We start from the raw sequence: 22,724 nt of genomic DNA, 5'->3' as shown, positions 1-22,724 counted from the left end.
TAAAAAATTTATGTGCTTGAGGGCTTCACAGACAAGAACTGTAACCCCCTCCCACCCCCCACCCCCCAAAAAGACTCAAGGGCCTATTTTGTTAACTGAAAAAATATACAATGCGACTTTTGTGAATTAAGTTTTATTGGGACAAAATGAGGACTATAGCCTGGGAAACAGTGTTTCAGACACTTCTGAGGAACTGCTTGGAAGAGGTAGGGGGTGGTGAGTGTATATATGATTTTGGTGAAAGGATATACATGCAATCAAGCACACATTTTTGCATTAGGTTGCTGCTAGTCATGAGGAGCAGATGTCTCTGTTAATTACTGTAATGCTTTTCTAGATATAAGATGAAAGAATTGGGCTCATAACGTTCTGCTGAAAATATTGAACTGTCCAAAGGCCTGTTCTGCCCATTTTTCCCAGAGCTCAGAGTGCCTCATTCCTGATCTCCATACTGAACTCCTTTGGGGGTGTGTGTGTATCAGTGACTATATTGGCAAGTTAATTAATCTTTGTAGAGGCAGATAGCAAATGCTATTTTTTAGTTGGCAAGATTGATTTTAACAAAGGTGATAAATTGTGGAGAAGTAAAAAAAAAGGGGGGTGAGCTTCTGTGGTGGCTCAGGTGGTGAAGAATCCACCTGCAATGTGGGAGACCTCGGTCCAGTCCCTAGGTTGGGAAGATCCCCTGGAGAAGGGAACAGCTACCCACTCCAGTATTCTGGCCTGGAGAATTCCATGGACAAAGGAACCTGGTAGGCTACAGCCCACGGGGTCACAAAGAGTCAGACACAACTGAGTGACTTTCCAAAAAAAAAAAAAGAGCTTGGGCTTCTTATAGTGGCGAATTGTAGGCAGGTAAATAAGTGGGGAAATTAATGATAGGTATAGGGGTTTCCCTGGTGGCTCAGATGATAAAGAATCCGCCTGCAATACAGGAGACCCTGGTTCCATCCCTGGGTCAGGAAGATCCCCTGGAGAAGGGCATGGCAACCTACTCCAGTATTCTTGCCTAGAGAATTCCATGGACAGACCGTGGGGTTGCAAAGTGTCAGACATGTCAGAGCAACTAACACACAAACACATGGGTTATATAGCAAGTTTTACTTATGCAGACTCATCTCAGTGTTGACTCTCTTTGGTGATCCCCTTTTTCTGGTACAGAGGTCAGGGGACACCTGCACAAGAGGGTCTTAGGTCTGCTTTTAGGCAGATAGAGGAAGGGCAGAGAGCTCATCCTGTGTCTGCTTTATCTCAACTGACTTCAGCTCAAAATAAGCTTATGGCAATTGGGGCGTCCCTGATAGCTCAGTTGGTAAAGAATCTGCCTGCAATACCGGAGACCCTGGTTCAATTCCTGGGTCGGGAAGATCCGCTGGAGAAGGGAATGGCTACCCACTCTAGTATTCTGGCCTGGAGGATTCCATGGACTGTAGAGTTCATGGGGTTGGAAAGAGTCAGACATGACTGAGTGACTTTCACTTTCACTTTCATATAAATGTATCAAATCAACACATTGTATACCCTACACCCATCCATTGTTATTTGCCAATTATGGGCTTCCCTGGTAGCTCAGTTGGTGAAGAATCTACCTGCAATGCAGGAGACCCTGATTCGGTCCCTGGGTCCCAGGAAGATCTCCTGAGGGGATAGGCTACCCACTTCAGTATTCTTGGGCTTCCCTGGTAGCTCAGCTGGTAAAGAATCCGCCTGCAATGCAGGTGACCTGGGTTCTATCCCTGTGTTGGGAAGATCCCCTGAAGAAGGGAAAGGCTACCCACTCCAGTATTCTGGCCTGGAGAATTTCATGGACCATATAGTACATGGGGTTGCAAAGAGTTGGACATGACTGAGAGATTTTTACTCACTTCACTATGCCAATTTTATGTCAATAGGAGTTTAGAAGATGGTTCTATGAAGTCTCTTTGAAGTAAAAAGGAAGTCGCAGTTCTTGACCCTGGGCAGCATGTCATGTGGGGAGCAGGAGGACCTCAGATTTTGGCCCCTCCTTGGTTAAAGGAGGGCCTCATGGTACAAATCATGCTTGCTATTCTGTGACCTCTTGAGGCACAGGCCTTATAAAGGTGCCGTGGAGGAGAAATGATCCGTGAGAACTCAGAAAGACCTGCTGGCTGAGAGATCACTGGTGACAGAGGAGAGTTGATTTTTATTTTAAGCAAATTCATGGTGTTGTCTGATAAATATAACGAAAAGAAAGAACATCTGGAAAAGCAGACATTGGCCTTTTGTTTAAACATGTACCTGGATCGGTTTTACTCTGGGAAAGAGTTCAGGCATTTCCAGTGATACTTGTAATAGTAGACCTAAGACATGTTTCAGAATTTATGTTGATGTTAAATATTTTTTTAAATTTTATTTTCAGAAACCATGGAAATGGTATAAAACTTAATTCCAAAAGGTTGATAGTGAAATTTTGAGTCTCTCTCAACTGAAGGTTTTCTCAGTTCCAAGTTTCCATTTTTGAGATTGAATTTCTTGTATATTCTTTAAAAGGTACATATTCAAGCATCTATTATTTTTATCTAAATGATGGCATATTATGCATACTGTTCTACAACTTGCCTTTAATTAAACCTACCAAGTTACCAGGACATGTAAGAACTATCTGATTCTTCTTAATGACTTCACATTTTCCCCTCTGAAGCTTTGAGACTGTTTCCAATTATTTTATCATGAAGGTGATTTATTTCTCTGCCCAGTAACCTGAGGCAAACAAATAGGACGTTAATAATGAATGTTTGGGTTGATGCAACATTTTTACAAATACTTCTTACATATCCCACATCATGCTGGTATGGGGGCAACAGGCAGAGACCTGATGTACAAAAGAAAACACAAATTAAAAATAAACAACTTAATTCTCTCTATGGAAATTAGGAGGATATGTCCCCCCTTCTTTCATAATTTCTTCCTCTGCCCTTTTCACATCTATGTAAATCTTTTTAGTGGCTAAACTTTCTAGTCTCATATCTCAGGACTGTTTCCCCAAGCACCTGGAACTCACCTCTGAAATCTAATTGTAAAGAAGGAAAAAACTTTTCCTCTGCCCTCTTAGATTCAGTATCTGAGGCCTGCAAATTAACATGACAAAAGACAGATTAACAGGGGAAAAGGCATACAAATTGTATTGATGTTAATATTTTTACATGCTTGTGGAGAGTCACAGCAAGAAGTGAAAATCCAAGAAATGGTTAGACTCAGAAGCTTATATATCATTTTACCAAAAGGTATTAAATTGTGGGAAGGTGAGTAACAAATGTATGGCAGGTAAATGTTGTTTAATAAGGTTTGTTTCTCACTCATCAGGGTGCTAACTTTTCATCTTCATGCCCATAAAATTCCCTCAGGGAGGGGCTTTCTGGCAGTCCTAATTTCTTAGAAGTTTCTGCTTTTAGTTAGATAAGGGAAGCACTGAGGAGGTGTCTTTCTACATCTATTGATTCTCAGTTGGCATCAGCTCAAAATAATCCATATGCCAAAAGTGGCATAGTTTGAGGTGGCATATTTGGACCCTCTTAATAATCATCAATGAATATAATGCCCATTTCCCAACTTCCTTGGAGGAAATGAGCCTAACTATCCCTTGCAAAATGTATCTAAAGTGTTGAATGGGTTGCATCTACTCAGCTCTGTAAAAGAATGAGATTTCTTACAAGCAACGATATGCCAATAAAATGGACAACATGGAAGGAATGGACGAATTCTTAGAAAAGTACAACATTCCAAGACTGAAAGAAAGAAATAGAAATCATGAACAGACCAATCACAAGTAATAAAATTGAAACTGTGATTTTAAAACTTTCAAACAAACAAAAGTCCAGGACCAGATAGCTTCACAAGTGAATTATATCAAACATTTAGAGAAGAGCTAACTTAATCTATCCTTCTCAAACACTTCCTCCAAAAATGCAGAGGCAGGAACACTCCCAAATTCATTTTATGAGGTTGCCATCATCCTAATGCCAAAACCAGACAAATATATCAAAAAAGAAAAAAAGCAAATTATAGATCAATATCACTGATGAACACAGACATAAAAGTTCTCAACAAAATACAAGCAAATAAAATCTAACAACACATTAGAAGGATCATACACCACAACCAAGTGAGATTTTTCTCAGGGATGCAAGAATTCTTCAATATATGCAAATCAATCAACATGATATACCAAATTAACAAATTGAAGAGTAAAAATATGACCATCTCAATAGATGCAGAAAAAGTTTTTGACAAAATTCAATACCCATTTGTGATGAAAACTTTCTAGGAAATAGGCATAGAGGGAATCTATATCTCAACATAGTAAAGGCCATATTTGATAAACCCACAGCAAACATCATTCTGAATGGTGAAAAACTGAAAGCATTTCCTCCTAGATCAGGAAAAAGACAAGGATGTCCATTCCCACCACTATTATCCAACATATTAGCAGTTTTGGAAGTCCTAGCCATGGCAATAAAAAAAAGAAATAAAAGGAATCTAAAATGAAAAAGAAGTAAAATTGTCACTGTCTGCAGATGACATGATACTATACATAGAAAATCCTAAAGATGCCACCAGAAAACTACTGTGCTTAGTCAATTAGTTGTATCCAACTCTTTGTGACCCCATGGACTGCAGCCTGCCAAGTTCCTCTGCCCATGGGGATTCTACAGGCCAGAATACTGGAGTGGGTTGCCATGCCCTCCTCTAGAGGATCTTCCCAATCCAGGGATCGAACACAGGTCTACCTCATTGTAGGTGGATTCTTTACCATCTGAGCCACCATGGAAGCCCTAAGAAAACTACTAGAGCTAATCAATGAATTTGGTAAAATTACAGGATACAGAGTTAATGCAAATCTGGTCCTGGACTTTTGTTTATTTGGAATTAATGCACAGAAGTCTCTTGCATTCTTCATGACACTTTGGACTATAGCCCACCAAGCTCCTCTATGAGATTTTAGACTAGAATACTGGAGTGTTTGCTATGACCAGTGCCTTCTCTTGGCAAAACTCTGTTACCCTTTGCCCTGCTTCATTTATACTCCAAGGTCAAACTTGCCTGTTACTCCAGGTATCTCTTGACTTCCTACTTTTACATTCCTATGCAAAAAAAGGACATCTTTTTAGGTGTTAGTTCTAGAAGGTCTTGTAGGTCTTCATAGAAATGTTGAAGCATTAGTGGTTGGGGCATAGACTTGGATTACTATGATATTGAATGGTTTGCCTTGGAAATGAATCAAGATCATTCTGTCATTTTTGAGATTGCACTGCATTTCAGACTCTTTTGTTGACTATGAGGGCTACTCCATTTCTTCTAAGGAATTCTTGCCCCCAGTAGTAGATATAATGGTCATCTGAATTAAATTTGCCCATTCCGGTCCATTTTAGTTCACTGATTCCTAAAATGTTAATGTTCACTCTTGCCATCTATTTGACTGCTTCCAATTAACCTTGATTCATGGACCTTAATTCCAGGTTCCTATGTTCCTATGTAATATTGTTCTTTACAGTATAGGACTTTACTTTCACCACAAGACACATCTACAGCTGGGCATCATTTCCACTTTGGTTTGGCCTCTTCATTCCTTCTGGAACTTTCTCTGCTCTTCTCCAGTAGAAGACACCTACCAACCTAGGGGGTTGGGTTCATCTTTCAGTGTCCTATCTTTTTGCCTTTTCATACTGTTCATGGGGTTCTCAAGGCAAGAATGCTGAAGTGGTTTGCCATTCCCTTCTCCAGTGGACCACGTTTTGTCAGAACTCTCCACCATGATCCATCCATCTTGGGTGGCCCTACGTGGCATGGCTCATAGTTTCATTGGGTTATAGAAATCTATGATCATTGGGTTATAGAAATCTATGATCCATGTGATCATTTTGGTTAGTTTTCTGTGATTGTGGTTTTCATTCTCTCTGCTCTCTGATGAAGGATAAATTATCTTGAGGATGAGAGGCTTGTGGAAGCTTCCTGATGGGAGGGACTGGCTGTGAGGAAAACTGGGTCTTACTCTGGTGGGTGGGGCCGTGCTCATTAAATTTTTAATCCAATTTTCTACGATGGGGGGTGGGGGCGGGGGGTGGGGCCTGAGGCCAAACTATGGTACAGGTATGGTGGTAATTTTGACCTTGAACAAAAGGACTTATGCCAGCATGCTGCACCCCCAGGACTGCCGCCGTCAGTGCCCTGACCCTGCGGCAGGCCACTTTTGACTCACACCTCCACCAGAGACTCCCAAACACTCACAGGCAAGTCTGGTTCAGTCTCTTGTGGGGTCACTGCTCCTTTCTCCTGAGCCCTGATGTGCACAAGGTTTTGTTGTGCCCCAGAAGAGCCTCTTTCTCTCCCCAGTCTTGTGGAAGTTCTGTAATCAAATCCCGCTAACTTCCAAAGTCAGATTCCCTTGGGATTCTTAGTCCCTTTGCCAGATCCCCAAGTTAAACCGGAAGTCTGTTGTGGGGCCTAGAAGTTTTGCAACAGTGTGAGAACTTCTTTGCTATAATCGCTCTCCAGTTTGTAGATCACCCACCTTGTAGCTCTAGAGTGAGGTTAATGCACTCCCCTTTAAGAGGACTTACACCACACGCCAGGCCTCCCAGGCTGCTGCTGCCCGGTCCCCATAGCAGGCCACTGCTCCACAGGACATCATCAAACACTCAAAGGTGGGTCTGGCTCAGTCTTTTGTGGGGTCACTGCTCTTTTCACTGGGTCCTGGTGCCCACAAGGTTTTGTTTGTGCCCTCCAAAAATCTCTGGTAGGTATGAGGTTTGATTTTAAATGTGATTGTGCCCCTCCTACTGTCTTGTTGCAGCTTCTCTTTTGTCCTTGGACATGGGATGTTTTTTTTTGGTGGGGGGGACTCCTTATTGCAAAATTCGGACTTAAATGGAAAAAAGTAGGGAAAAACCACTAGGCCATTCAGGTATGACCTACATAAAATCCCTTATATATATGTATATACATATATATACACACACACACACACAGTGGAAGTGACAAATAGAGTCAAGGGATTAGACCTGGTAGAGCACCTGAAGAACAATGGACAGAAGTTCATAACATTGTGCAGGTGGTGGTGATCAAAACAATCCCCAAGTAGAAATGCAAAAAGTCAAAATGGTTGTCTGAGAAGGCCTTAGAAATAGCTGAGAAAAGAAGTGCAAAGCAAATGAAAAAAGGAAAGATATACTCATCTGAATACAGAGTTCCAAAGAATAGCAAGGAAAGATAAGAAAGCCTTAAGTAAACAATGCAAATAAACAGAGAAAAAGATTAGAATGGGAAAGACTATAGATCACTTCAAGAAAATTAGAGATACCAAGGGAATATTTATTGCAAAGATGAGCACAACAAAAGAAAGAAATGGTAGGGACCTAACAGAAACAGAAGCGATTAAGAAGAGGTGGCAAGACTATACAAAAAAGATCTTAATGACCCAGACAAGCACAATGGTTTAGGCACTCACCTAGAGCCAGACATCCTGGAGTGTGAAGTCAGGTGGGCCTTAGGAAGCACTACTACAAACAAACCTAGTGGAGGTGATGGAATCCCAGCTGAGCTATTTCAAATCCTAAAAGACGATTCTATTAAAGTGCTGCACTCAATATACCAGCAAATACGGAAAACTCAGCAGTGGTCACAGGAGTGGAAAAGGTCAGTTTTCATTCCAATCCCCAAAAAATCGCAATGACAAAGAATGTTCAAATTACTGCACAATTGCACTCATTTTACATACTAACAAGATAATGCTCAAAATCCTTCAAGTTAGATTTCAACAGTACTTGAGCTGATAAATTCCAGATGTACAAGTTTGATTTGAAAAGGCAGAGGAGCCAGAGATCAGATTAGCAACATCTGTTGGATCATAGAAAAAGCAAGGGAATTCCAGAAAGACATCTACTTCTGCTTCATTGACGATGCTAAAGCCTTTGACTGTCTGGATGACAACAAACTGTGGAAAATTCTTACAGAGATGGGAATGCCAGACCACCTTACCTGCCTCCTGAGAAACTTGTATGCAGGTCAAGAAGCAAGTTAGAACTGGACATGGAACAACAAACTGGTTCCAAATTGGGAAAGGAGTACGTCAAGACTGTATATTGTCACCCTGCTTGTTTAACTTCTATGCAGAGTACATCATGCGAAATGCCAGGCTGGATGAAGCACAAGCTGGAATCAAGATAGCCAGGAGAAATATCAATAACCTCAAACATACAGATGATACCACACTAATGGCAGAGAACAAAGAGGAACTAAAGAGCCCCTTGATGAAAGTGAAAGAGGAGAGTGAAAAAATTGACTTAAAATTCAACATTCAGAAAACTAAGGTCATGGTATCCGGTCCTACCACTTCAGGGCAAATAGATGGGGGAAAATGGAAACAATGACAGATTTTACTTTCTTGGGCTCCAAAATCACTGTGAATGGTGACTGCAGCCACAAAATTAAAATACACTTGCTCTTTGGAAGAAAAGCTATGACTAACCTAGACAGCATACTAAAAAGCAGAATCATCACTTTGCCAACAAAATCTGTCTAGTCAAATCGATGTTTTTTCCAGTAGTCATGTATGGATGTAATAGTTGGACCATAAAGAAGGCTGAGCACTTTAGAATTGATGCTTTCTAACTGTTGTGCTGAAGACTCTTGAGAGTCCCTTGGACACCAAGGAGATCAAACCAGTCAATCCTAAAGAAAATCAACACTGAATATTCATTGGAAAGGCTGATGCTGAAGCTTCAGTCCTTTTGGCCAGCTGATACAAAGAGGTGACTCACTGGAAAAGACCCAGATGCTGGGAAAGATTGAAGGCAGGAGGAGAAGGGGAAGATAGAGGATGAGATGGTTGGATGGCATCATCAACTCAATGGACATGAGTTTGAGACAGTGAAAGATAGGGAAGCCTGGCGTGCTGCAGTCTATGGGGTGGCAAAGAGTTGGACACTACTGAACAACATCATCATACTGGAGTGGGTTACCATTTCCTCTTCCAGAGAATCTTCCTGACCCAGGGTTCAAACCTGCATCTCCTGCATTGGGAGGCAGATTCTTTATCTACTGAGCCATTGGGGATGCATTCTTACACTAACAATGAAAGACCAGAAGGAAAAATTAAGGAAAAAATTCCAATTACCATTGCAACCAAATGAATAAAATTCCTGGGAATAAACCTACCTAAAGAGGCAAAAGGTCTGTACTCAGAAAACTATAAAATATTTATGAAATACATCAGAGATGACACAAACACATGGAGATATATTCCATGTTCTTGGAATGAAACAATCAATACTGTGAAAATGACTATACTACCCAAAACAATCTACATATTCAGTGCAATCTCTATCAAATTATCAATGGCATTTTCCAGATAATTAGAACAACAACAACAAAAAATCTGTACAACTTATATGGAAACACAAAAGACCCTGAATAGAAAAAGCAATCTTGAGAAAGAAAAATTGGGCTAGAGGAATCAGGCTCCCAGACTTCAGACTATAAAACAAAGCTACAGTAATCAAGACAGTAGGATATGGGCACAAAAATAAAAATATAAATCAATGGAACAGGATAGAAAGCCTGGAGATAAAACCACACACCTATGTCACCTAATCCATGCATCTATGCACTGTTGCCACCTAGCTAGACCTATGATTGTTAGACAAGAATATACAATGGAGAAAAGACAGCCTCTTCAATAAGTGGTGCTGGGAAAACTAGACAGCTACATGTAAATGAAATTAGAGCACTTCCTTCTACCATACATGAAAATAAACTCAAAATAGATTAAAGACATAAATATAAGGACAGACACTCTAAAACTTTTAGAGGAAAACATAGGACATTCTTTGACATAAATTACAGCAATATCTTTTTTGACCTACTTCCTAGAGTAATGAAAATAAGCAATTATGATCTAATTAACGTAAGCTTTTACATAGCAAAGGAAACCATGAAAAAGATGAAAAGACAACTCTCAAATGGGAGAAAAAATTGCAAATGAAGCAACTGACAAAGGATTAATCTGCAACACATACAAGCAGCTCATGCATTTCAGTATCAAGGGGGGAAAAAAAAGAATTTAAAAATGGGGAAGAAGAACTAAACAAACATTTCTCCAAAGAAGACATAGATGGATAACAAAGACATAGATGGTTAACAAACACATGAAAAGATGCTCAACATCTCTCATTGTTAGAGAAATGCAAATCAAAACTCTATGAGGGGCTTCCCTGGTGGCTCAGTGGCAAAGAATCTGCCTGCCAATGCATGAGGCGTGAGTTCTGGGAGGATCCCACATGCAACTAAGCCTCTGCACCACACTGTTGAGCCTGTGCTCTACATCCTGGGAGCTGCAACTACGGAAGCCCACGTGCCCTTAAGCCCGTGCTCTGCAGCAACAGAAAAGTGAAATGAGAAGCAACTAGAGAGTAGCCCCCTCTGGCCACAAATTAGAGAAAAGCCTGTGCAGCCATGAAGAACCAATGCAGCCAAAATAAACAAACAAATTTATAAAAAAAATTACTTGAGGAAGTGATACCAAAATCAGGTTGATTATCTTCTTTGCAGTGATGATGGAGAAGCTCTATACAGTTGGCAAAAACAAGACCAGGAGATTACTGTGGCTCACATCATGAGCTCCTTATTGCAAAGATGAGGCTTAAATTGAAGAAAGTAGGGGAACTACTAGGCCATTTAGGTATGACCTAAGTAAAATCCCTTATGATTATACAGTGGAAGTGACAAATAGATTCTAAAGATTATATCTGGTAGAGTGCCTGAAGAAATATGGATGGAGTTTCATAACTGTACAGTAGGCATTGACCAAAACCATCCCAAAGAAAAAGAAGGCAAAACGCTTGTCTCAGGAGGCTTTACAAATAACTGAGAAGAGACGTGAAAGACAAGAAAGGGAAAGATAGACCTCACTGAATACAGAATTCCAGAGAATAGCAAGGAGAGATAAAGCCTTATTAAGTAAACAATGCAAAGAAATAGAGAAAAACAATAGAATGGGAAAGACCAGAAATCTCTTCAACAAAATTGGAGATATTAAGGGAATATTTCAAGCAAGGATAAACACAATAAAGGACAGAAATTTTAAAGACCTAACAGAAGCAGGAAATATCAAGAGGTGGTGAGAATACACAGAGCTATATATTAAAAGTCTTAATAACCGCGATGGTGGGGTCACTCACGTAGAGCCAGACATCCTGGAATGCGAAGTCAAGTGGGCCTTAGGAAGAATTACTATGAACAAAGCTAGTGAAGGTGATGGAATTCCAGCTAAGCTCTTTAAAATCCTAAAAGATAGATGCTGTTAAACTGCTACACACAATATGTCAGCAAATTTCAAAAATTCAGCAGTGGCCACAGGACTGGAAAAGGTTAGTTTTCATTCCAATCCCAAAGATGGGCAACGCCAAAGAATGTTCAAACTACCATGAAATTGTGCTCATTTCACATGCTAGCAAGTTTATGCTCAAAATCCTTTAAGCTAAGGTTCAGCAGTACTTGAATCAAGAAGTTCCAGACGTGCAAGCTGGGTTTTGAAGAGAGAGAGGAACCAGAGATAAAACTGCCAATATTTATTGGACCATAGAGAAAGCAATGGAATTCCAGAAAATCATCTACTTCTCCTTCATTGACTATGCTAAATCCTTTCACTGTGTAGATCACAAAAAAAAAAAAAAAAACCTGGAAAATTCTTAATGAGATGGGAATACCAGACCACCTTACTTGTCTTACTTCTTGAGAAGCCTGTATGTAGGCAAAGAAGGAGCAGTTAAAACTGGACATGGAACAACTGACTGGTTCGAAATTGGGAAAGGAGTATAATAAGGCTATATATTGTCACCCTGCTTATTTAACTTATATGCAGAGTACATTATGCAAAATGCTGTCCTAGATGAATCACAAGCTGGAATCAGAATTGCTGGGAGAAATATCAAACACCTCAGATATGCAGATGAGACCACTCCGATGGCAGAAAGTGAAGAGGAACTAAAGAACTTCTTGATGAGAGTGAAAGGAGAGAGTGAAACAGCTGGCTTAAACCTCAGCATTCAAAAACAAAGATCATAGCATCTTGTCCCATCACTTTGTGGAAAACAGAAGGGGAAAAATTGCAAACAGTGACAGACTTTCTTTTCTTGGGCTCCAAAATCACCACAAATGGTGACTGTAGCCATGAAATTAAAAAGACCCTAGGTCCTTGGAAGGAAAGCCACGACAAACCTAGACAGTGTATTAGAAAGCAGAGACATCACTTTGCTGACAAAGGTCTGTATAGTCAAAGCTATGGTTTTACTAGTAGTCATGTATGGATTTGAGAGTTGGACCATAAGGCAGGCTAAGGGCTGAAGAATTGATGCTTTCAAATTATGGTCCTGGAGAAGACTCTTGAAAGTCTCTTAGACAGCAAGGAGATGAAACCAGTCAATCCTAAAGGAAATTAATCCTGAATATTCATTGGAAGGCCTGATGCTGAAGCTCCAATACTTTGGCCACCTGACTGAAGAGCTGACTCATTAGAAAAGACCCTGATGCTGTGAAAGATTGAAGGCAAAAGGAGAAGAGGGTGGCAGAGGATGAGATGGTTGCAATCGAAATGAATTTGAGTAAACTCCAGGAGATAGTGAAGGACAGGGAAGCCTGGCATGCTGCTGTCCATACCCTTGTAAAGGGACAGACACGAATTAGTGATTGAACAACATCATAAGGTATCAACTCATGTGGTGAGAATCGCATAATCAAAAAAAATCTATAAACAATAATTGCTGGAGAGACTGCAGAGAGAAGGGAACCCTCTTATACTGTTGGGATACAGCTACTGTGGAGAATAGTCTGGAGGTTCCTTAAAAAACTAAAATAAAACTACCACATTTATGCAGAGGAAATCAGAATTCAAAAAAATGCATGCAACCCGAATGTTCATTGCAGCACTATTTACAGTAGCCAGCACATGGCAGTAACATAAATATCCATCAAAAGAGTAATGGATAAAGAAGATGTAATACATACATACAGTGGAATAGTACTCATCTATACTCCAACAGGTTCAGGTGTGCATGTAGTCAGAGTGGACTCTTAGCATCATCATTGTCCTCTTTTTTAACAAGGTCCTCTAGGCAATGGCTGCCAAGGCTTGCTGTACTAAAGCTAATATGCAATTAAGTCCTTTATTTTCTGTTCAGTTCAGTTCCATCGCTCAGTCATGTCCAACTCTTTGTGACCCCATGGACTGCAGCATGCCAGTCTATGCTCATCAAGAAGAGGCTTCCCAGGCCAGTCACAATGATGATCAATATGAAGGCCAATATGTATGTCAGTAACAACAGTTAAATACAAATTTTGGGTACAACTCTGCACTGGGTGATTTAAGAGAAAATAAAACAAAGATCTTTATGCCTGCACACCCTGGATAAAGTGAACATATAGTTTAAGATAAAGTTTAAGGAGCAAATAGTTTAAGGATAAAGTTTAGGATAACATTTAAGATGTAATGACTTCATATGTTGTACCAAGGGCAATCTCAAGGTCATAGCATTCTTCAGTTCAGTACAGTTCAGTCACTCAGTCGTGTCCAACTCTTTGTGACCCCATGGACTGCAGCACACCAGGCTTTCCCATCCATCACCGCCTCCCAAAGCTTGCTCAAACTCATGTCCATCAAGTCGGTGATAACATACAAACATCTCATCTTCTGTCATCCCTTTCTCCTCCTGCCTTCAATCTTTCCCAGCATCAGGGGTCTTTTCAAATGAGTCAGTTCATTGCATCAGGTAGCCAAAGTATTTGAGTTTCACCTTCAGTATCAGTCCTTTCAATGAATATTCAGGACTGATTTCCTTTAGGATGGACTGGTTGGATCTCCTTGCAGTCCAAGGGACTCTCAAGAGTCTTCTCCAGCCCCACAGTTCAAAAGCATCAATTCTTCAGTGCTCAGCTTTCTTTATGGTCCAACTCTCACATCCATACATGACTACTGGAAAAACCATAGCTTTGTCTAGATGGACCTTTGCTGGCAAAATAATGTCTCTGCTTTCTAATATGCTGTTTAAGTTGGTCATAACTTTCTTTCCAAGGAGGAAGCATCTTAATTTCATGGCTGCAATCACCATCTGCAGTGATTTTGGAACCCCAAAAATAAAGTCTCTGTTTCCATTGTTTTCCCATCTATTTGTCATGAAGTGATGGGACCAGATGCCATGATCTTAGTGTTCTGAATACTAAATTTAAAGCCAACTTTTTCACTCTCCTCTTTCACTTTCATCGAGAGGCTCTTTAGTTCTTCACTTTCTGCCATAAGGGTGGTGTCATATGTGTATCTGAGATTATAATATGCTGGGAAATATTTCTCCTGGCAATCTTGATTCCAGCTTGTGCTTCATCCAGCCCTGCATTTCGCATGATTTACTCTGCATAGAAGTTAAATAAGCAGGTGACAAAATACAGCCTTGACATAATCCTTTCCCTATTTGGAACCTGTCTGTTGTTCCATGTCCAGTTGTAACTGTTGCTTCTTGACCTGCATACAGATTTCTCAGGAGGCAGGTAAGGTGGTCTTGTAGTCCCATCTCTTTAAGAATTTTCCAGAGTTTGTTCTGATCTGTACAGTCAAAGACTTTGGCATAGTCAATAAAGCAGAAGTAGATGTATTTCTGGAACTCTCTTGCTTTTTTGATGATCCAGCAGATATTGGCAATTTAATCTGTTTCCTCTGCCTTTTCTAAATCCAGCTTGAACATCTGGAAGTTCATGACTCATGTACTGTTAAAGCCTGGCTTGGAGAATTTTGAGCATTACTTTGCTAGCATTGAGATGAGTGCAATTGTGTGGTAGTTTTAACCTTTTTTTTTTTTTTTTGGTATTGCCTTTCTTTGTGATTGGAATGAAAACTGACCTTTTTCAGTCCTGTGACCATTGCTGAGTTTTCCAAATTTGCTGGCATATTGAGTGCAGCACTTTCACATCACCATCTTTTAGGATTTGAAATAGCACATCACCTCCACTAGCTTTGATGTTTCCTAAGGCCCACTTGACTTTGCATTTCAGGGTGTCTGGGTGTAGGTTAGTGATCACATCATCGTGGTTATCTGGGTCATGAAGATCTATTTTGTATAGTTCTTCTGTGTATTCTTGCCACCTCTTCTTAATATCTTCTTCTGTTAGGTTCATTCATACCATTTCTGTTCTTTATTGTGCCCATCTTTGCATGAAATGTTCCCTTGGTATTTCTAATTTTCTTGAAAAGATCTCTAGCCTTTCCCATTCTATTGTTTTCCTCTATTTCTTTGCATCGATCACTGAGGAAGACTTTATCTCTCCCTGCTGTTCTTTGGAACTCTGCATTCAGATGGGTATAGCTTTCCTTTTCTCCTTTGTCTTTAGCTTCTCTTCTTTTCTCAGCTATTTGTAAGGCCTCCTCAGACAACCATTTTACCTTGTTGCATTTCTTTTTCTTGAGGATGGTCTTGATCACTGCCTTTTGTACAATGTCATGAGCCTCCATCCATAGTTCATCAGGCACACTATCAGATCCAATTCCTTGAATCTATTTGTCACTTTTACTGTATAATTGTAAGGAATATTATTTAGGTTATACCTGAATGGTCTAGTGATTTCTCCTACTTTCTTCAATGTAAGTGAATTTTGCAATAAGAAGTTCATGATCTGAGCCACAGTCAGCTCCCAGTCTTGTTTTTGCTGACCGTATAGAGTTTCTCCATCTTTGCCTGCAAAGAATATAATCAATCTGATTTCAGTATTGACCATCTGGTGATGTCCATGTGTAGACTTGTCTCTTGTGTCGTTGGAAGAGGGTGTTCGGTATGACCAGGTCATTCTCTTCGCAAAACTCTTAACCTTTGCCCTGCTTCATTTTGTACTCCAAGGCCAAATCTGCCTGTTACTCCAGGTATTTCTTGACTTCCTACTTTTGCATTCCAGTCCCCTATAATGAAAAGGACCAAAAAAAAAAAAAAAAGAGAAAATGACATCTTTTTTGGGTGTTAGCTCAAGAAGGTCTTACAGGTCTTCTTCATAGAACCGTTCAGCTTCTTCAGCATTACTGGTTGGAGCATAGAATTGGATTACTGTGACACTGAATGGTTTGTCTTGGAAGTGAACTGAGATCATTCTCTCATTTTTGAGATTGCACCCAACAACTGCATTTCGAACTCTTGTTGACTATGAGGACTACTCCATTTCTTCTAAGGGATTCTTGCCCACAGTATAGATATGATGTCATTGGAATTAAATCCACCCTCTCCAGTCCATTTTATTTTGTGGATTCCTAAAATGTCGATATTCACTCTTGCCATCTCCTGTTTGATCACTTTGAATTTACCTTGATCCGTGGACCTAACATTCCAGGCTCCTATGAAGTATTGTTCTTTACAGCATCGGACTTTACTTCCATCACCCGTCACATCCACAACTGGGCGTTGTTTTCACTTAGGCTCCATGTCTTGTTTCTGGAGTTATTTCTCCACTCTTCTCCAGTAGCATATTGGGCACCTACTGACCTGGGGAGTTCATCTTTCAGTGTCCTATCTTTTTGCCTTTTCATACTGTTCATTGGGTTCTCAAGGTAAGAATGCTGAAGTGGTTTGCCATTCCCTTCTCCCATGGACCATGTTTTGTTAGAACTCTCCACCATGACCCGTTCATCTTGGGTGGCCCTGCATGGCTTGGCTCATAATTATCATTGAGTTAGACAAGGCTGTGGTCCATGTGATCAGTTTGAATGAAAACCACAATCACAGAAAACTACTCAGTCTGCCCTCTGATATATAAATTTATGGAAGCTTCCTAATGGGAAACTGACTCTGGGGGAAACTGGGTCTTGTTCTGATGGGCGGGGCCATGTTCAGTAAGTCTAATCCAACTTTGTTGATGGGTGGGGCTGTATTCCCTCCCTGTTGTTTGACCTGAGACCAAACTTGGTAGGGGTAATGAAGATAATGGTGAGCTCCTTCAAATGTCTTGGGCACACACTGTTGTACTCGGTGCCCCCGACCCTGCAGCAGGCCATTGTCAACCCATACCTCCACCAGACTCCTGGACACTGACAGGCAAGTCCGGGTCAGTCTCTTGTGACGTATATTTTCTGCAGTTGTAAATTATTAGAGTAAACCAATTTAGTCATGATATGCCACCCTAAGGGCAGGGTTCTATTTCTTAGAATTCTTGGTTGCAAACCACAACTTAAACTGGTTTAAAATCATGGCACATTTATATCCTTACCAGGGCTCTGATCAGGCAGAGCCTGATAAACAGTGACATCGTAATATTATAGTATCACCAAATGCAGGGTCTGGCTGCTCTTTACAGGCCTGGTTGGTGGAAAGGAAAATTTGCTTTATTTCAGATGCTGGCCACTAGGGTTGGGGGAGGGCAGATATCGTGGAAACTAGTGAGGCAGGAGCTTTTTTTAGACAAAAGTGGAATACAGCTACATATAGAAACAGCAGTCAGTTCTGACAGTTATCTTTAAATTAGTCACTGGTGGTCTGCCAAACGTCATCTTGGTAATTTCAGGTACAGTTAATCTTCAGATCCAGGGTCCATTTGTTCCCATTTCTTTGAGGCCAGTTCTCGGAATTGTGGCAGCTTATGTCATGGGTACAGTCTGGCCATCATGTAATTAATTTTTCACCTTAGCGTTTTAGTATCTATAAGACAGCTCATAGGATATGGCTCAGAATATTACCTATACCCTTGAGAAAGAGCTAAAGTTCCTTGACTATACTTACTGACTACATTGTCATTATTTGGTCTCCTTGTTTTCCTTTGTCTCCACATTTCCCACTACTCAAATTAAACTTATTTGACTACAGTTTTCCACAGACAAAAGACAAGTAAATGACATGGGGTGGGGGTGCGGGGGCGGGCAAGTACCATAGGGTCCTGCTGTTTCAATAATCCCTAGCACCAGCCTGGAATTATTGGTCACAGCCTTTATTGTCATGAAATTTAAAAAATCAGAATAATGTTTTATTCTGCACCAAAATAGCAGAGTTGGGAGATTAAAGACAAAGAAAGCTGATGCTAACTTGCAATACTTATCGCCTTTTAAATAACCCCAAGTCTGCAATCTTCCTTTTCTGTGCTTTGTGAAGTATTTATCTTGCAAGGAATAGATTTAATTCATAGAAAGCAGCAAACCCAGACTGGATCTGCATGTCACCTGGTGACCTGAAATTAAAGAGTTCCTGGAATGAAGCAGACAATAACTGGAATTGAAGCTTTTCCAAGATACACAGACCAGGCCTGTTCAAAGTTTATCACCAAGCCTTTGGTGGTGACATACTGCAGATTATGTCCACAAGGAATGAACTGTGATTAGAGGTTTGAAACTTTCAAGCCCATCTCCAGGAAAGGGACAGCAGTTGGAGGTTCCATTCAATCACCAATGACTCAATCAACCGTGCCTGTGTAATGAGGCATCCATGACAATCCCCGTAGGACTGGAGTTTCCAGGTTGGTTAGCAAGAACTCATACACATGCCTGGAGGGTGGTGCACCATAACTCCATGGGAGCAGAAGATCCTGCATTTGGGACCCAAGTACACATCTTTTATAGCCTTTAATTTTTTATAATTAAGCCAGAAATCTAGTAAGTAAAAAAAATCAACTTTGGTTATTTCTCTTAGCTACACACAGGCTTCATCATTTCAACCGCCAAAAATGTAGCCCAAACAAGTATAGTAGGGAATGGATTTTATCCCCTTTGCACGACGAGAAAATCTACCAGGCTTTTAATCAAGTTAATAAAGCTTCAGTGGAGAAACTTCGAATCACCACCAGTGGAAAATTCTTTTTCCCCTAAAATCCATGCTCCCATCATCTCCACAGAACTCCACTACTGAAAGTATGGTTAACCACCCTGTGTTAAAACAAGTTCACTCAATGGGGACGGAAAACTCATTACCACATGCTGCCAAGTTACCAGCTGTTCCACAGTCATGTGTGACTCTTTGCAACCCCATGATCTGCAGAACGCCAGGCTTCCCTGTCCCATCAACTCCCGGAGCTCGCTCAAACTCATATTCATTCATTCTGTGACGCCATCCCCCCATCTCATTCTGTTGTCCCCTTCTCCTGCTGTCAATCTTTCCCAGTTACCAAGGTCTTTGTTCAAGTATTAGTTCTCCACATCAGGTATATTGGCCAACTGCCATAGCAAAGCTCTCTTCTTGAAAGAGTAACACTTGGTACTACCCATGATTTTACTGAGGCTTCCCTGATGGCTCAGATGGTCAAGAGGCCTGCACTGCAGGAGACCTGGGTTCAATCCCAGTGTCACCAAGATTCCCTGGAGAAGGGACTAGCAACCCGTTCCAGTACCCTTGCCTGGAGAATTCCAACGATAGAGAAGCTTAGCATCGCAAAGCAGGACACGACTGAGCGACTAACACACACACACACACATCCTACCCCCCCCCCCGTAAGAATCAGTCAGCCCTCTAACTCAAAAGGGGCTAACTCGTTTGTGTACAGCACTCTTTTTGAAGAAGTAGTGGCTCTGAAAAGAGCCTTTGGGAGTCAAAATTATCAACCACGTGCACTAAAGAATCTAGGCACGCTCTCCACGAATTCGCCGTGCCAGCTGGATATCTTTAGGCATGATGGTGACACGATTAGCATGGATGGCACACAGATTGGTGTCTTCGAAGAGACTGACTAGATACGACTCACAAGCCTCCTGCAGTGCCATCACAGCGGAACTCTGGAAGCGCAGATCGGTTTTGAAATCCTGCGCAATTTCCCGCACCAGGCGCTGAAACGGCAGCTTCCGAATCAGAAGTTCGGTAGACTTCTGGTAGCGGCGGATCTCTCGCAGTGCTACGGTTCCAGGCCGATAGCGATGTGGCTTCTTCATGCCACCGGTAACTGGGGCACTCTTGCGAGCAACTTTGATAGCTAGCTGCTTACGAGGCGCTTTGCCGCCAGTGGACTTGCGGGCAGTTTGCTTCGTTCGGGCCATGCCGCTGCCGCTTCCACCACCTAGATGAGAGTAGCTGTCACAGCCTTCTCCGTCCCCCACCGTTGTGCGATACCGCGAAGCCTGCCCTCTTTTATAGAGGGTGTAGCCTTCCCATTGGCCAATTGCTGGGTGGCGTGAGGGCAGGCTAAGCTCTGATTGGCCCATAGAGGCATACAACATGGGCGCCTCTCCCTTATTTTCGGGATGCGAGGGCTTGGCCTCACAGGCTGGCGTCTTGGAGCTCGCAGGGTTGCTCGAAGAGCAAGTGGGTCTGACTTGGATCGGGGTGGGCATCAGGTCTGGGTTCAGGTGGGCGTCATTGTGTGTGTTGCATCTCCGTGTACAGCTCCCTTGTTTTTCCTCAGCATTCTCTTCCTCCCCTATGGGCTGAGGGAAGAAAGTTCTAGAAGCTTACACTCTGCATTTGGCCTGTAGGTAGTGACAATTTGAATTTTCTTGATGATTAAAGGAATTCCCTCAATCATTGTGCCCTGCAGTGAACCATCTTCGCCAAATGACACTGATGACACTCAAGATGGGGGTGAGGAGGTGGGGAGGGGGGTGGGGAAGGGGTGGGGAGTGGGCGAAGCAGAACGAACAGGAAGTAGAGGACCTAAGGGAGGACCTATGGCAGGAAACTGCCCCCCCAAAGATATACTCTCTTCCCTGATTGGCTTTGGGCACATGCTATTTGCATTCCTTTCCCTGATTGGTGGCAGGTAGAAGCCCTATTTTGCATAAAGCTGAAACAAAAGGAGGAATCAGCACGTATATAAAGGAAAAACCAAGCAGGGTGTGGTCCTCTCTCCTGTCTTGATAGTGTATTCTGTTATATTTTTAATAAAGTTTTGTTTGCCTGAGCTCTTACTGGGCCATAACTAGCCTGCTATTTCAAACTCTTGCTATGCTAGAGGAAAGCTGAGATAATCCTAAGTGCTTGAGCTGTAGTTAACTTACTATTTCAAATCTCTTATGGTGAGAACCTGCTGAGAGAAATAAACCAGCCTGACAGTTCTGAACAAGATGCTTATCTGCTCAGCTTTGGTTCGGTATCCTACCTCTGAGCCCTAACCTGGGAACTGGCTGGGCTCAGGGTGAAGCCTTCCCTGACCTACCGTCCCATCGACTGCCCTGGCATTCCACTTCCTCATACCGGATTCTTCCTAGTCTTGCTCACTTCTCAGTATAAAAGATCCTTCACTACCTAAACCTGTGAGAGGCTTACAGACTTTAAGGACATAGCTGAAAGGCGCCAGAATGTGCCATCCCCAAATACTATGCTAGTTGAGCGGAAAGATTGTTTTAAACTAGACACTTGAAAAACAGCTGATGCGAGAGCATTCTGATGTCACCTTTCTTACTGAAAACGGGAGTTAAAAGTCTCTCGTGAAAGATGCCTGCCCTATGCAAGAAGAAACAGTCTTGTCATCGAGGATGAAATATTAAGACCAAATAAGATTCTGCACAAACTGACCTTATTAAGATAATTCCTGTCTTCTTGTAGCCTCCCAGGTATAATTTAGTCATTTTCCCATAATTGCCTTTGTTCCATCTAACACAAAAGCATTTCGGTTTTGTCTGTGGGTATTCATTTCCTTATGAGGGCTCCTGAGTCATGGTGGAACTTTCATGCTTTTCTCTTATTAATTCATATTCTGTTAACAGAACCCCAGCTAAGAACTAAGATGGGTAGAAGAAAGAACTTTCCTTTGCTATTGCAATAGTCCTTTCCCCTCCCTTGCAACAATCTTTTCAAATGAAGATCTCTGCTTACTATATCTGGAATTTTTTTCATTTGACAGTGATTGTTGCACAAAGTCCTACCACCCTCTTCAAGTCAGGTGTGGTTGGCTAGGAGAGAGGCAGGAGGACCAGAGGGACCATCCTAAGCAAGCCCTGGTGTGCATGATGTGGATCTGACTAGGGACAGACTCATCTGACTGGGAAACACTGGTTAATCTCCTCAAAGCCATCACTCATTTGGAACAGGTAGTGTCAGAATCTCTGCATGTTCCCAGGGTTAAAGGGAGTGATGATGGATGGATGGATGATGGTAGTTTGGTAAAGCTCAGACTATTTAAAAGTATTCTTAATGCATAAAGTGGAATGCCTCAGAATGTTTTTAAATGTGTAAAATTTTTTAAAAAATACGAAGAATCAATTATATTGAAGTTAGCAAAATGCAACTATCAAAATATAAATTTGTCACATCATTATAAATGTGTATCTTTATCAATGATTAAACAGCTTCTAATTGGGGAAGATTTACAACTACTGTCATTTCAAAGTAGTTATGAACATTAAAGATATTTAGAAATCTCTGTCATGGCTGTACCGTGATATGATTCCATACCCTATCCTCTATTTAGCATACCAATTTTATAGTGATTTTCCTAGAAATACAGGTTTATAGCCAATCTCAGTCCACTTTCAAATGACACTATTTCATTTCATGGGTTAGTGCAGGTAAGTTAGGAATAACAGAATATTACCATTTCCTCCCTTCCATCTCTAACATTGCTGTCATTATCATCCAATCTATTGTTGCCATTATTATTTGAACAGTTAGCAGTTACTAAGAATAGATAATTTTTTTGAGCTGGGTCAGAGAATCTTGCTGTGATATCTATCAAAGAGTATACTGTCAATGTTTTCCTCTGAGAGCTTTATGGTTTCTGGCCTTACATTTGAATCTTTAATCCATTTTGAGTTTATTTTTGTGTGTGGTGTTAGA

General features: G+C 41.3%; 1 protein-coding gene across 1 annotated transcript; it reads right to left on the bottom strand.

Moving 5' to 3' along the window:
- Nucleotides 1-19,579: 19,579 nt before the first annotated feature.
- LOC122439331 (histone H3.1-like) lies at nucleotides 19,580-19,990 on the bottom strand. The gene has a single exon (XM_043464406.1). The coding sequence runs from the start codon at nucleotides 19,988-19,990 to the stop codon at nucleotides 19,580-19,582; it is 411 nt and encodes a 136-aa protein (XP_043320341.1).
- Nucleotides 19,991-22,724: the final 2,734 nt, after the last annotated feature.

Source organism: Cervus canadensis, chromosome 4 (assembly GCF_019320065.1).
Source record: "Cervus canadensis isolate Bull #8, Minnesota chromosome 4, ASM1932006v1, whole genome shotgun sequence".
Classification (NCBI taxonomy): Eukaryota; Metazoa; Chordata; class Mammalia; order Artiodactyla; family Cervidae; genus Cervus; species Cervus canadensis.
The sequence above is the reverse complement of the archived record's forward strand: the minus strand, read 5'-3'. Positions and strand labels throughout refer to the sequence as shown.